Here is a 13,953-nt window from a genome sequence, read left to right on the forward strand (position 1 = left end):
AAGATTTTGGAAAAGGATGGCATGACCATGATTTATTATGCTGTGAGAAGACCAACAGGGGTACAAGCGGGGTAAAAATTGGTCCTTAACTCCAAATATCATCAGCTCCTCTTTGAAACTAGTCCCCACTGAGGGGCAGGGTTTGGAGAAAAGGATATACTTGCCTGGCATGTATGTGGGTGACTGGTCCTTTCCATTTCTATAGTCTTTCTCAGAAAATAAATACTGGGCTCTAGAACAATATTGATATGGATAAGAATATCCTTTTGCATGCTGGAGATTAATGGATGGCATTTTAGAGTCAAGTGTGGAGCTGCCTTGAGCCAGATGCAAGAATGACTTCTCAGTGTGTCTTGAGTATCTGAGCCATATACAAGAATGACTCCTCAGTGTGGCAGGGTCTCACAGGGTCAAGACTATGCTGAGATTGTTCAAATGGAGCCTTCAAGACCAAGCTGAACATGGAGCAATGCATGTTGAGAAAAGCTTTATGGTACATTTGCACAGAGGCTGGTTTTGACATTCCCAGGCCTCCAATGTATGTGTCAAAAGTATAAAACTGGCATGTTTGCATGTGAGTCATGTGCAAAATTCCATATGAATTACTAATGATAGTCAAATTCCATACAAGATATGATGTACATAAATTGCAAATCTAAACCAAATGCACCTGAATTACAAAATTCCACATCACATATGCCTCAGTGAAAAATTCAACACAAGATAAAATATCCAGGAAGAATGGATTCAAACAAGATGTACCTGAATTACCAATCCATACAAGATGTACCTAATTACAAAATTCCAAATTACATGTAACTGAATGACAAATTCCATACAGATGTACCTGAAGTACAAACTCAAACAAGATTTACCTAAATTACAAATCCACACAAGATGAAACTGAATTACAAAATTCCACATGACATGTACCTGAATTACAAATTCAACATGACATGTACCTGAATGACAAACTCCCTTCTTCTGGGTAGTCCTCTCTCGGCTATCAGTGTATACTCAGGTTCCTTTCTCTTCTGGGCTTGTTGGATCTGGATTAGCCGACTAATGGGGTTGATGCCTACACCATAGTTTGGGTCAGCCTTCTGGATCTAATTATGAATGAATGAATGGATACTGATAAAAGGAGAAAAATAAAAATATAACTACACTTACACTTACAAAAAAGACAATAGTTTCAGCAGCAAGGGTTTGTTTCTTGTAAGAAAGGTTCTGGTATTCTGAATATACCTGAATTGTAAGAAAACCATGACTTTCATGTCAGCACTTTACAATCATGTGTATTTAAGTTGGCATATTAAAACAGCTTAAAGGAAACAATTGCAAATTTCATGTTTTCTTTACCAGCTAGTTTTATTTCAAAATACAAGGTGGGGGGGGGGGCATCCTGCTTGCAGAGTGTATAAGGCAATCGCCTTTACAGCTCATTATCATCTCACTTCTGTCCACGTTAGGTTCTAGTCCTGGGCTTGACCAACACAGGTATGTGAGAAAGCTTGCTAATAGCTTTCCATAGGCTGGTGGTTCTTTCTCCACCAGATATTCTGGCTGCCATGTATAGCCAATCATGTGCTGAATAATTGTGTTAAGTTCACAACAACACAATACAGAGCTTGGGACCTGATCTTGAAATAAGGCTTTAGAAAGTAGAAGCATCCTCTGATATTTGGGCTCAAGTCCAAGACTGCCACTTTTAAAAGGTTTGCTTTATCTATATCCTCTAATCCTCCTCCTGCAAATTGCAATCACCAATATGCCAAACCCAGTTTTAAGAATGCTAGCAAACATTTTTTCAGAACCCAGGTAGTTTGTACAGAAAGGATAATACTATAATTAAGAATCAATAGCTTCTATACAATCGTACAGAGATGCTGCCAGGATTTTATCTAAAGAGGGGGAGCTCCCTCCTTGTCACAAAAATAAGGGGGGAGTAGAACAAAAAGGAGGGTGAAGAGGAAATGGTAATATTTCAATATTTACCTAACACTTTAATATCCATTTCTCTTCCTGATCCACTCCATTAAGACCCCTATTGAAATCAGAATCTTAAAAAGATGTTGCCTTTAGTTATATAAGCATTAATATGTTGATTATTTCTGGGCTTAATCTGTTCATTACCAGAGTATGAAGCCTGAAAGGGTATATAAGAAGCTAGCTTAGCCAGCTGGAATACGTCTGAAAACTGTTATTTATGGTTGTTATGTTCAATTTTCCACAGCTCACAAGTATTATCTTTTTTTTTGGGATACTTCTGCTGCAAAATAAGAATGTTCACTAATGCAAGTTCTGCAAAAGTTTCACTTCTTTGAAGTATTTTTTAACTGACTACTAATCCATATTTACTGTTCCATGATGCTACATTAGGATTTAAATCCATTCATGTCATAGTCTATAGTTCAGACAGAGGTATTTTGATCAAATAAATATATTTACTTCGTAATTTGATTTTTAGATTCTTATTTATCAATGTTATCATAACCCTCATTATAACCATTCACGTCAAGCTGAAGAAACCAAATGTTTAAAGTCACAAAAAAGACAAGTCACAATAAGCACTATTATATCTCTACTGGCATGACTTAAGTTGTGACAAACACTTTAAGGGTGAATGGCTGAATAAAAATTGTAAACTGTGCAAGTAAATTTTCAAACCCACAACTTCAAACTAATTTGCAGGCATTCTCTTGCACCTCTGGTCTCAAGTGTGTGAATTTGTACAAATTTACTGGGATTGATGCAATCACATGCCCTGGCAGCATCTCTGATCATATTATTTTGCTAAGCTTTTACTTCATTCCAACATTTTTATATATAAAAAATAACAAAATTACCCAACTGTAAAAAATACTTCAAGACTTTCACAATGTTCCTTGTCAAATCAACTTGTTCTACAAATAATACAGTATTAATGCTGAAGTCATTATACGTGCATGGCAGTGTTCACAAAATAATTCAGCTACATTAATTTTCGCAACACAATTTACATATAATTCCAATTTTTATAAATAGACTACGTTTTCTATGCTTTGATTGGATGTAAATGGTCACGTGATACTCATCTGGAATGTTTTACACATCGATAAATTCTGTGGACTACTTTTGGTTCCGTATTACCAGATCATTTGATGTGAAGTTTTATCTATAGCAACGCCTTACACCCTAATAATAACAAGCGTCCACCCAACCACTCCTGTGATTTCCGATAAACAATGATAAGCCACAGCTTAAAATCGACCATTAGAAGTTAAAACAATGTAATTGCACAGACCTTCCTGCACTCCAACACTGACCCCTTTTGCCGAAGTTAATTATTCAGAAATTATTGCATTTCACCTCGACAACATGTTACAGCGGCGGTTATTAAAGGTCAGGGTCATATGTCAACCAAGGGATATCACTAAAAATGGACACGATTATGCTTTTGAAAGATCGAAATACGTAGAAAAGTAACGACGTTGCTATAACAACAAGTGCCATACGCAAACGTAATTTTCAAAATTCCTAGTTTAACCGCAACAACCATTTTTTTTATATATTAAAATACTGATCATAACAGTGTATCACTGGCATGACCCGCAATGACATTCTACCCCGTATCACTGTATAAAGAATCGAGGAAACTAGACTAGCGAAGATAGAGCTATGTATTCTAACGCAGTTAAGAGGCTAATGAAAGAAAACATTGATGTATATAAAAGTGAATGTTTTGTTGGTTATATCTGCTGATCTGATGTTAGAAAGGAAGTAAATTGGAATTATAAGGATTAAATGATCATGGTTGGGTATTTATCGATGTGTAAATTTTACCTAATCACTCACAAAGTTTACACTTTCAATGATATAACTTTGTGATTAGGTAAAATTTACACATCGATAAATACCCAACCACGACCATTTAATCCTATAATATATATCAACAAGACAAAATTATACACATAAATTCAGTTGTCTTTTCCCCATTGGACAAAACCTATGATTCTGATGTGCTAGTCTTGCCTGTTTTGCAGCCTTGGCAAAGATTTGTTTGGGGTTCCTTTTTGTATCATTGATTTCGCGGGTCAAAGTTCATTTTTCATTGTAATCAACATTCAGTTTACAAATTCTAACATGGGGTTGCATCTACCCCCTTATGTAAGAAATCTTTCTAAATAGTACTGTATTACATATTTTCTTAAGACCATATTGGATGTTCTGTACAGAGTATAAGGTTTCCAATTCATCCTCCCTGATTTGGAATGAATACTACTCATGACATGGAAGGATGACTAGTGTGCCATAAAAACACCTCTGTACAGACAAGACCATCTTTGACAGACAGGGATACAGTATCTGGCAAAAATATCATCACATATTTTTTACCGGTGTTCTATACACTGTCCCTCCTTAAATTCTGCAAGGAAACCAGTCTGGAACCTTCTAATTTCCAAGTCATACTAGTCCAACTCCATCTCATTTAACAAGTTAGACACTACTGTAGTTGGCAACATCAGTTCAAATCTTCTTGCCAAAGATTGCAAAATTGCAGTCCTTTGGTATTCAGTTTTGTTACAAAATGACCAACTATGTACACACTTACTATGCTCTGAGTTTATCAAACCATACATAGATTGACGTCCCAGACTATTCATTTTCGAGGCTGGAAAAATATTTTTGCTAGGCGCAAATCTGGAATATTATGGCTATTTCATTTCTGAAAACAAGTTGGGCATGCATTAATCCACATGCTTTAATAACTTCATCTACCTGTATCTGGCCATTCATGTCTTCTGTATATAAGGAATGCTTGATTTTACATACCTCCATTTATTCATTCACATCATGTACTGCAGCATCATAAATGTTCATGGGAACAAGTTTTGTGGTTGTTGTTGCCAGCAACCATATATTTAGAGACCCAACAAAAAAATTAGCCATATATGACACTGAGACCTCCACTGCCCATTTTTTTATTTGTTCAAAGAGATTAACAAAGCTAATAATATTTGGTAAATCAAAGTCAGTACTGTAATCTGGTAATAAAATATTAACTTTTATATGTGTTTTTAGTTCTATTTTTCAAGCATAAGTATCATTAAGGCATCCAACAGCTTTGATTTCCTTAAATATAATTGTGAGAAAAAGTACTAGAAATACTGAAAATGAAAGATACAATAACAAAAATTATGAGTATATAAAAATCGAAGTTAGTACCTATTCAAATCAATCATTAGTCTGAGTACAACAATTCTTGAAAAGTTTAAATTCTCCTGAAAGAATGTTTTGTTTTATTCATGCATTATTAATCCAAAAGAATAACAAGCCCGTAAAATACTAGAACTACTGCTTGAAGCAGTGTCATTAATGAATCACTTTGTATATACCCTAAATAGTATTAAAGCCCAAACTGACTTTCAGAGTCACTTTATCAATATCATATCATTCAAGTCTCATGGTATACACAAATGCTTGCCAGGTAAATAATTCCTATATGACAGAATGGTATACACAAATGCTTGCCAGGTAAATAATTCCCATATGGCAGAATGGTATACACAAATGCTTGCCAGGTAAATAATTCCCATATGGCAGAATGGTACACACAAATCTTTGCCAGGTAAATAATTCCCATATGGCAGAATGGTATACACAAATGCTTGCCAGGTAAATAATTCCCATATGGCAGAATGGTATACACAAATGCTTGCCAGGTAAATAATTCCCATATGGCAGAATGGTACACACAAATCTTTGCCAGGTAAATAATTCCCATATGGCAGAATGGTATGCACAAATGCTTGCCAGGTAAATAATTCCCATATGGCAGAATGGTATACACAAATCCTTGCCAGGTAAATAATTCCCATATGGCAGAATGGTATACACAAATCCTTGCCAGGTAAATAATTCCCATATGGCAGAATGGTATGAACAAATGCTTGCCAGGTAAATAATTCCCATATGGCAGAATGGTATACACAAATGCTTGCCAGGTAAATAATTCCCATATGGCAGAATGGTATGCACAAATGCTTGCCAGGTAAATAATTCCCATATGGCAGAATGGTATACACAAATCCTTGCCAGGTAAATAATTCCCATATGGCAGAATGGTACACAGAAATGCTTGCCAGGTAAATAATTCCCATACTGCAAAACGGTACACACAAATACTTTTCAGGTAAATAATTCACATAATGCAGAATTAAACAAGTTTAGCTTTTTATGAAAACAAATGATAATTTGGTCCAGTCTTTCACTTACTGTTGCATCAGCTGCAGTAATCCATTCAGCATGAATTGGTTTAATTAATGAGGTTGCAAGGTTTATTAATACAGTGCACAGACTGTCACCAGTAATTGACCTATTTAGCATACGAGTTGTGGAAGTGTGATTTTAAGCATTCTTGTACTCATTATTTATTTCAAGTGGATGATACGTTGGTCTGTAAATGAAGCAGGCACAAACAAAGAAGAGAGTTCACTATCTTTCATTTTAGTTAGCCTGTACACACTTTCATAGAATTGGTGTCCTTTGATGATGAGCACTGAAACAAAACAGTGCAAGTGATTGATCTTCACAGGTCTTTCATTTGTGCTCATAGAGGTGGTAATATTGTTTAACATTGTAGCCTGTGTAGGCTTCCCAGTGATGTTATTCAGACAAAAACATGGTGAAAGTACTGAACCTGTCAGGTCTTTAATTATGTGCTTATACATGTGGTAGTAATGTTTAAAACATTCAAGTGACAGCTGTTTGCGTTGGCATAGCTTTATTCTTCACTTTGGGTATTTGTAGAGGTTAAACAATTAAATTAAATACATCCTATGTAAATTTTGACAGGCAAACACACTATTTTAGGTATCCATGAAATGGATTTTTTCTTTTTTAATGAAACAATGAAAAATGAGCCCCATAAAAGTAAATTATACTAAAGTAATACACATATAATGGTCAAATGTGCATTCATTCTAAATGGTAAATAATTCATGGCAAGTACTGCACTGCTTAAATGAATATTTGGCAAAGCAACAGAGTTATCAGCAATTCAAAACATTTCAGACAAAACGAATCCAGTAAGATTACTTAGCAGTGTTTTAAATGGCTTTAGCATATTGTGTTTAATCAATCCAGATAGGAATGGATCACCCTTTGATTTTAATCCATTGAGTCAATGCAATTAAGTAATGAAAGGCAATTTACTGACATTGCTACTGGTTTCCTTGATGAACTGATTAAATGAGTAATAATTCTTTCATTTTTAATTGTAATGAGGATCAACTGGAATGGGGGCCCAAAGTGGCTGTGTGGTCTAAAGCACTTATCATTATGGATCACTGCCATCTCACCTCTGTGGGCATGGGTTTGAGTCTCAGATTTGGCCAAAGTGGGTATGTGGGAAAGCTTGCCAGTAGCTTCTTGTGGGTTGGTGGGTCTTTCCGGGTTCTTCCTCCACCATTTATAATGGCCACCATGTATTGCCTATCCTGAGCTGAAAAATGGCATTGAACCCAACCACAACAACCAACTAGAGTGAAGCAATCATGTTAATCAAAGAGATGTCTGTGTTTTTATTTAAATGAAAAAATGTTTTGAGGTGACAAATTTAAATGTAGCTGATGAGCAAGCTGATCTTAAGTCTGGATAAAATGTCTTCATTATTTTTGCAAAGAATGTAATTAGGAAAGTTTGTAGAAGGAACAAAGTGAAAGGATAAAACATAAAGCTGCCACTCCGTCTGAGGTAATTGCTTCTCAAAAAATACATAAGCCAGGCTCTGTTAATACATAATAAAAGAAATTTGACACAAATGAAACAAAGAAATTTTCAGCAACATTATATTAAAAATTATTATTAGCTTGATTCATGGAAGGAAAAACATTTTGCAGTTACTGGCAGTGGTATGAAAACTTAATGGCTTGTCAATGATAAATTCAGGACTGTAGCACTCAAGTCTCATTACAATTATGGACCTAAGGCCTGCACAACAGCACAGTATATGCAAGCCACAAGGCACCATATGCAGAAAGTCCTTTAAGTTCGAGTTGCTGAAAATCCACATGAAAAGGTCATTTTAAAACTAAATGAGAATGAACTGAAGAGAAAAAAAATGACATGACATCTCTCCATATCATTATATATGCCTCTGACTGTTATGAAAAACCGTTTTCTGATATGAAGATGTTATGTGCACTCCAGGAGAAGAATGTATTAAACTCGGGTGTTAATTACAAGAACAGCTTCAGGGCATGAGATTTTGTTCTATCATTTGATCAAATCCTGAGTGAAGAAGTTGGGGAAAATCTGAATTCAGTAAATTTCTTTCCACTCTTTCTGCTGAAAGTATTGATGTCACTGTATGGAGACAAGAAATAGTGTATGTAATATACCTTGACAATCAAAAACTGAAAAATTAAGCCTTTGAGGAAATAAATTTGTACTTTATTTCACCACTGCTAATAAAATCGGACACCATGACACGCAGGGCCCCTCTAATTTCGGATTGGGCCCCTCCCATATTCTAAGTGCCCATCAGGCCTGTGGGGGAAAAAAAATCTAATTTGCCTGAGAAAACTTTGATTGCTTTGATGAATGTAGAATTTAATTTCAAAGTTGTTGAAAGCTAGTAAATTATTACTATTTATCTCCATGTAGGTCTCTTGTGCTCATGAAAATGTCTACTTCCCACACTTCTAATGCGAGCTGTAAACTTTCTGCACAAAGCAAGGCATGTTACTTATGAATGGCTTTAATATGCATGTGATTCTACCAGCGGTAGGACAAAAATATTGTTTGTAAAGACGTCTATTACGCATACCATTTTATAGCTAAAATATTCAGTCTTTGAAACCTGATAGATTTTTTTTTAAAAACTGACTACCTGCGAACTGTATATTTATGTTATCTATTGATGCATCATAGAAACCAGCAAAGTGAAATGAAGCCAGACTATGTAATCAGATTAAGGCTGACAAGTATACACAACTTGCTGTTAATAGATTACCTTACTGTTATAATCTGGAAAGTTTAGCCAAATGTGGAATATTTGTTTATGTGTTATAAGAAATAAAGGGATCAAAGTTGGCCTAAGATGGCTTTTGAGTCTTTCATTAAAAGTGACCAGCCTGTGGTGGAGGTTAAAAGGAGCAATTGACAAAACAAGGTGATTTTGTTTATTTCTTTTCATATCTAAAGTACAATAATTGCAATGTTGTGTGACAAATAATATCCAAAATAAAAAGGACCCTTTTGGGTACATGGAATTGGAATCAGGATTGGTGATTTTTTAAAGGTCACCAGTCCTGGAATGTATTGCTAAAGATTTTGTCAGCACTGATCATACTCTTTTCTGGTGCAAAAGCTATAGGAAAAAGAAGACTCTATTAGTTGAAACAGTGGATTTTTACAGAACTTTTTGGTGTACTGTATATGATAGTTATAGACAACAAACTTAATATTTTTCCACTATGGAAAAAAAAAGAAGAAAAAACGACAGGACCAACACAGACTTATGTTCATCTCTTTAAGAAAATATGTATTTGACTGATGAATTGCATGCAGAAAAACAAAATTTTGATTTTATTATGTAAATAAATTATATTTTAGTCTTCTAGATCTTCAAAATATGTCAGGTTACATAGAACCAAACAGAACCCTGGCACTGCCAGAAAATAAAACTTTAAAGTATATACATCATAACAGTTACAGAACATAATCCATGTATATGACCCAAGTTGTTCTTTACAAGATTAGCACCACTTACAGATGTATACTGAACGTAATTTCAAGAATTTCTTTGACTGTCCGGTGATTTTGTGGGACTAATCTCACGAATGAAACAGAAAAATGCCTCAAGTAAAAACTTGCAGTGTATTCCATAAAAATGAAAGCAGGTAAAATATTTTTTTAAAAGTAACTTAAGGGGTTATGGGGGTGTTGTAGCAATCGGGGTATAGTGGGCAGCAAAAAGTATCCAGTTGCTCTTGGTCAGCAAACGGTACTCAGGGTAAGCCTTGACCTGATGCATCTGCTGGTGTCCATTTTTTCCTTAAAGTTTGGATTCTTTTATTATAAAACAGTAAAGGAATTCTGGGCAGTACAGTCAGTATGAGGTCAGTTCACCTTGGTACTCCCTGGCTCAATAACCAGTTCTGGCACAAACAAGGGGAAGTAAATGTCTATTAATTGCTGGTGGTTTCAAGTTTCAAAGACTAAATCAAGCTAAAATTTGAGCTGTCGAATGTTGCAAAAGTAGTTATAACTTGTTGTACTAGCAGTGAATTAGGGTTCCACTAAACAGATTTCATATGCATAGTGGTATAATGAAAGTTACATGGTGTTTGAGACCTTTATCACACAGTGGAATAATGAAAGTTACATGGTGTTTGAGACCTTTATCACATAGTGGTATAATGAAAGTTACATGACGTTAACTTCATCATACAGTGATACAATGAAAGTCATGCTACATCCAAAAAACATAATCACACACTAGTATAATGAAGGTGACATGATATCCCAGAAATTTACCACAAAGTGGTATAATGAAAACTAGATGATACTTGAGAACTTTACCACAGTTGTAAAATGAAAGCTACATGATATCCAAGAACTTTACCACATGGTGGTATAATGAAAATTACATAATATGTGAGAACCTTGCCACAGTGATATAATGAAAGTTACATGATATCCAAGAACTTTACCACATGGTGGTATAATGAAAATTACATAATATGTGAGAACTTTGCCACAGTGATATACTGAAAGTTACAAGATATCGGAGAACTTTACCACACAGCAGCATAATGAAAGTTACAAGACATGAGAACAACAATGTAACGAACATTACATATGAAAACTTTACCACACAGCAGTATAATGAAAGCTATGTATCTGAGAATTTTACCACACAATGGTGTAATGAACATTACATGACATGAAAACTTTACCACACAGCAGTATAATGAAAGATATATGAGAACTTTACCACAGTAGTAGTATAATGAAAGTTATATCCCATCTGAGAACTTTACCACATGGTAGTATAATGAAAGTTACATATTTGAGAACTTTACCACAGTAATGTTATGAAAGTTACAAGATATGATAACTTTACCAAACAATTGTGTAATGAACATTACATGACGTATGAAAACTTTAACACACAGCAGTATAATGAAATATAAATATCTGAGAACTTTACCACAGAGCAGTATAATGAAAGTTACATCCCATCTGAGAATTTAACACACAGCAGCATAATGAAAAATATATGTTACCTGAGAACTTTACCCATCAGCAGCATAATGAAAGTTACAAGATTTCCAAGAACTTAATCACACAGTAGTATAATGAAAGTCACAAGATTTCCAAGAACTTAATCACACAGTAGTATAAAGAAAGTTACAAGATTTCCAAGAACTTAATCACACAGTAGTATAAAGAAAGTTACAAGATTTCCAAGAACTTAATCACACAGTAGTATAATGAAAGTTATATGATATCTAAGAACTTTATCGCACAGCATAAAAAAAATTTGAAATCCAAAACTCCTGAAGTACTGCTCCTCCCATTAGCACAGTCCATGTTGTATTACAGTGTATTCAATTAATATAAACAATAATAATGGCACGAGTTCTGGATGTCTCATGCACATTTAAAATGATTATCCTTGATAATGGTAAGAACACAAATTTAAACAGAACTATAGAATCAAATACACCCTGAATTAGTCTTGGTGACTAAGGCACTATATGCCTAAAAGACATTATTAATGTCTTGACAATTTAGACTTACTCTTTTATCGTTACTCTGGTCTGTCCCAGCATTGATCCCCTGTGTTTGCAAAATACCCTATTGAATTGAAAAAAAAAAAATATTAGTGCCAAGACTAATTTTTTTTAACAACTCTGTCTTACAATTGTTGACACCATGCTCCTGAAACTGAAAATGTGATATATATATATATCTTGTCATCTGCGAATGAAAGCGAGGACAAAATAAATGCAGTTTGAAAACTGCACATCACTAACCTTGATAAGATTTCGATTTTTCTTCTTGCTGGCTGGGTGCTTGCTCTTGACCCTCATCAGGGTAACTGGAAGGGGTGGCAATTTCTCTAATTCTTTCAGCATCAGTTGTGCTGCCCTCTTCTTAGAAACCTTCTTGCTGTTTCCCTCAGCTTCTGTTGAAAATTCTCCCACAACACAGAGAGTAACAAAGGTTTTCATGTGCGGAGGGCCCGACTCACGAATAACCTAAAAAATATGAATTTCTTTATATCATCATGTTATCTCTTTAAAACTACAAAAATCTGACTGAGAAGATCAGAAATGGTTTAAACTTATTTCAGATCGTATTATGACAACAATTATCTCTGACGAAAAGGAATAATTACAATCTTTGAGCCAACAAACTGCAATCCTCTCTGACCATCTAAGACATATATTATACATGAAAGTAATGAACTTACTTTGCACCTCAGTCAGCAATCCCAGCTTTGATACCCTGGCACCGAAATATGGAACTGAAAAGCAGGAATTCTGCAATCTCAATCTCCGACTTCTAAATTGCTGAAATGTCCACATCACAAAAAAATTCCCACTGTATTCTCCTATGTATTCCTCGTAAGAAACTACATAAGCCAGTCCTTAACTCTTGTCAGTTGTTAAAACTTGATCAAACAGCACATAAATAAAGTTTAAAACAAGATGAGGGCTGCAACTTAAACCCACATTAAAATAACTGCCTCTAGTCAAGTTATTTTGACCCCAGCATCAAAGGAGTGAGTTGCAGTCAACTGTAATTTTTGACTTGTAGAATTTCTCAACTCTGCAGTTTGATTCAATTTATAGGCATGTATATATGGTCTTTAAGTTTCTATAGAGAATGTGTATGTGTGTGATTTAGATTTTGAACATAGCGTTAAAAAATTTTTTGTCATATTGCCATGTCTGCATTCTTGCAGTTTATAGTGACGTCTAGCACTGGGGCATCATGCCACAGACATGCAGCATTGTGCTTACCCATTAACATTATCCTGACACCGGGGTTCGAAAACTACAACCTCCAGCATCTCAGAAGGACCTTCTAACCACTTAGGCCACCAGAGCAGTCAGTTGGGTGTTTCAATTTATGGTTTGTAACAACTATGATTTCAATGACAATGGGGACCTAGCGAAAATTAAGTAAAACCCACAGCACTCATTTTCACATTTAAAATGACTTACATCAAATGTGACAGGGAGGTTATGCCTTAAAGCTAACTCATGAACCAGGCTGATCTCTGATTTACTGTCGTCTCCATGCTCTGAAATAGGAATAAAATTTTTAAAAAATCACTTTGTATAAATAAAGAACCCTACTTAGATACCTTCAATGATATACATACAACCCATAAGTTTGTTTGCAAGGATTTCTCATGTAGTTTTAAATGACTACAAGGAGTTTTCAATAACTCGAGGAGTTCTTAACTGCTTCTAAATATTTAAGAGTATTTTATTCTTGCCGAAACTGAACTTTCTCCATCTGTTACTTTGTTCATCACGGCATATGTGTGTGGGCATGCAAAATAAGTAAGTCAGGTGCCTAAGGCAAGTTGTTTGTAGGTGATTAGGACTGTAACTCATTGGCCACGGTTAGAAGGTTTGGGAAGGAGAAACTTTAATTTGTCATCTTCATCAAGCATCCTCTCAAAATACCATTCTCAAACAGGAATGTGGGTTTGACAAATATTTGTGATATTAAAACCTGAGGAAAATATCCAAGGAATATGGTGTCATTATTTGAGAACAGGTAACATTCTGCAAGGAATTTTTCTTCCACTTCATAGGGAAGAGGAGATGATTAGAAATGGGTCTTGGTCACATCATTCTGGGGGAAAAGTATTTCAATTGGGTAAAAATGTCAAGTATGAATTGCAACAACCTTAGTATGTAGTGTTGGAATAACACTGCC

At 35.0% G+C, this 13,953-nt stretch overlaps 1 protein-coding gene across 4 annotated transcripts in view; it reads right to left on the reverse strand.

Annotated features, from left to right (window-relative positions):
* LOC149783443 (double-stranded RNA-binding protein Staufen homolog) overlaps positions 1-13,953 on the reverse strand; it is a 68,774-nt gene that overhangs the window by 36,102 nt on the left and 18,719 nt on the right. For 2 of the 4 annotated variants that reach the window (XM_089931684.1, XM_089931683.1), the window contains exons 7-10: positions 13,227-13,306; positions 12,030-12,254; positions 11,794-11,850; positions 963-1,109 (exon numbers count right to left, since the gene is read on the reverse strand). In XM_089931684.1, the coding sequence (XP_089787810.1) occupies positions 963-1,109; positions 11,794-11,850; positions 12,030-12,254; positions 13,227-13,306 (509 nt within the window). The remainder of the gene's footprint in view (positions 1-962; positions 1,110-11,793; positions 11,851-12,029; positions 12,255-13,226; positions 13,307-13,953) is intronic. The other 2 variants (XM_089931685.1, XM_089931686.1) reach the window with 2 other exon arrangements.

This window comes from Sinohyriopsis cumingii, chromosome 14 (assembly GCF_028554795.1).
Source record: "Sinohyriopsis cumingii isolate HCF-2022 chromosome 14, ASM2855479v2, whole genome shotgun sequence".
In the NCBI taxonomy this organism is placed as follows: Eukaryota; Metazoa; Mollusca; class Bivalvia; order Unionida; family Unionidae; genus Sinohyriopsis; species Sinohyriopsis cumingii.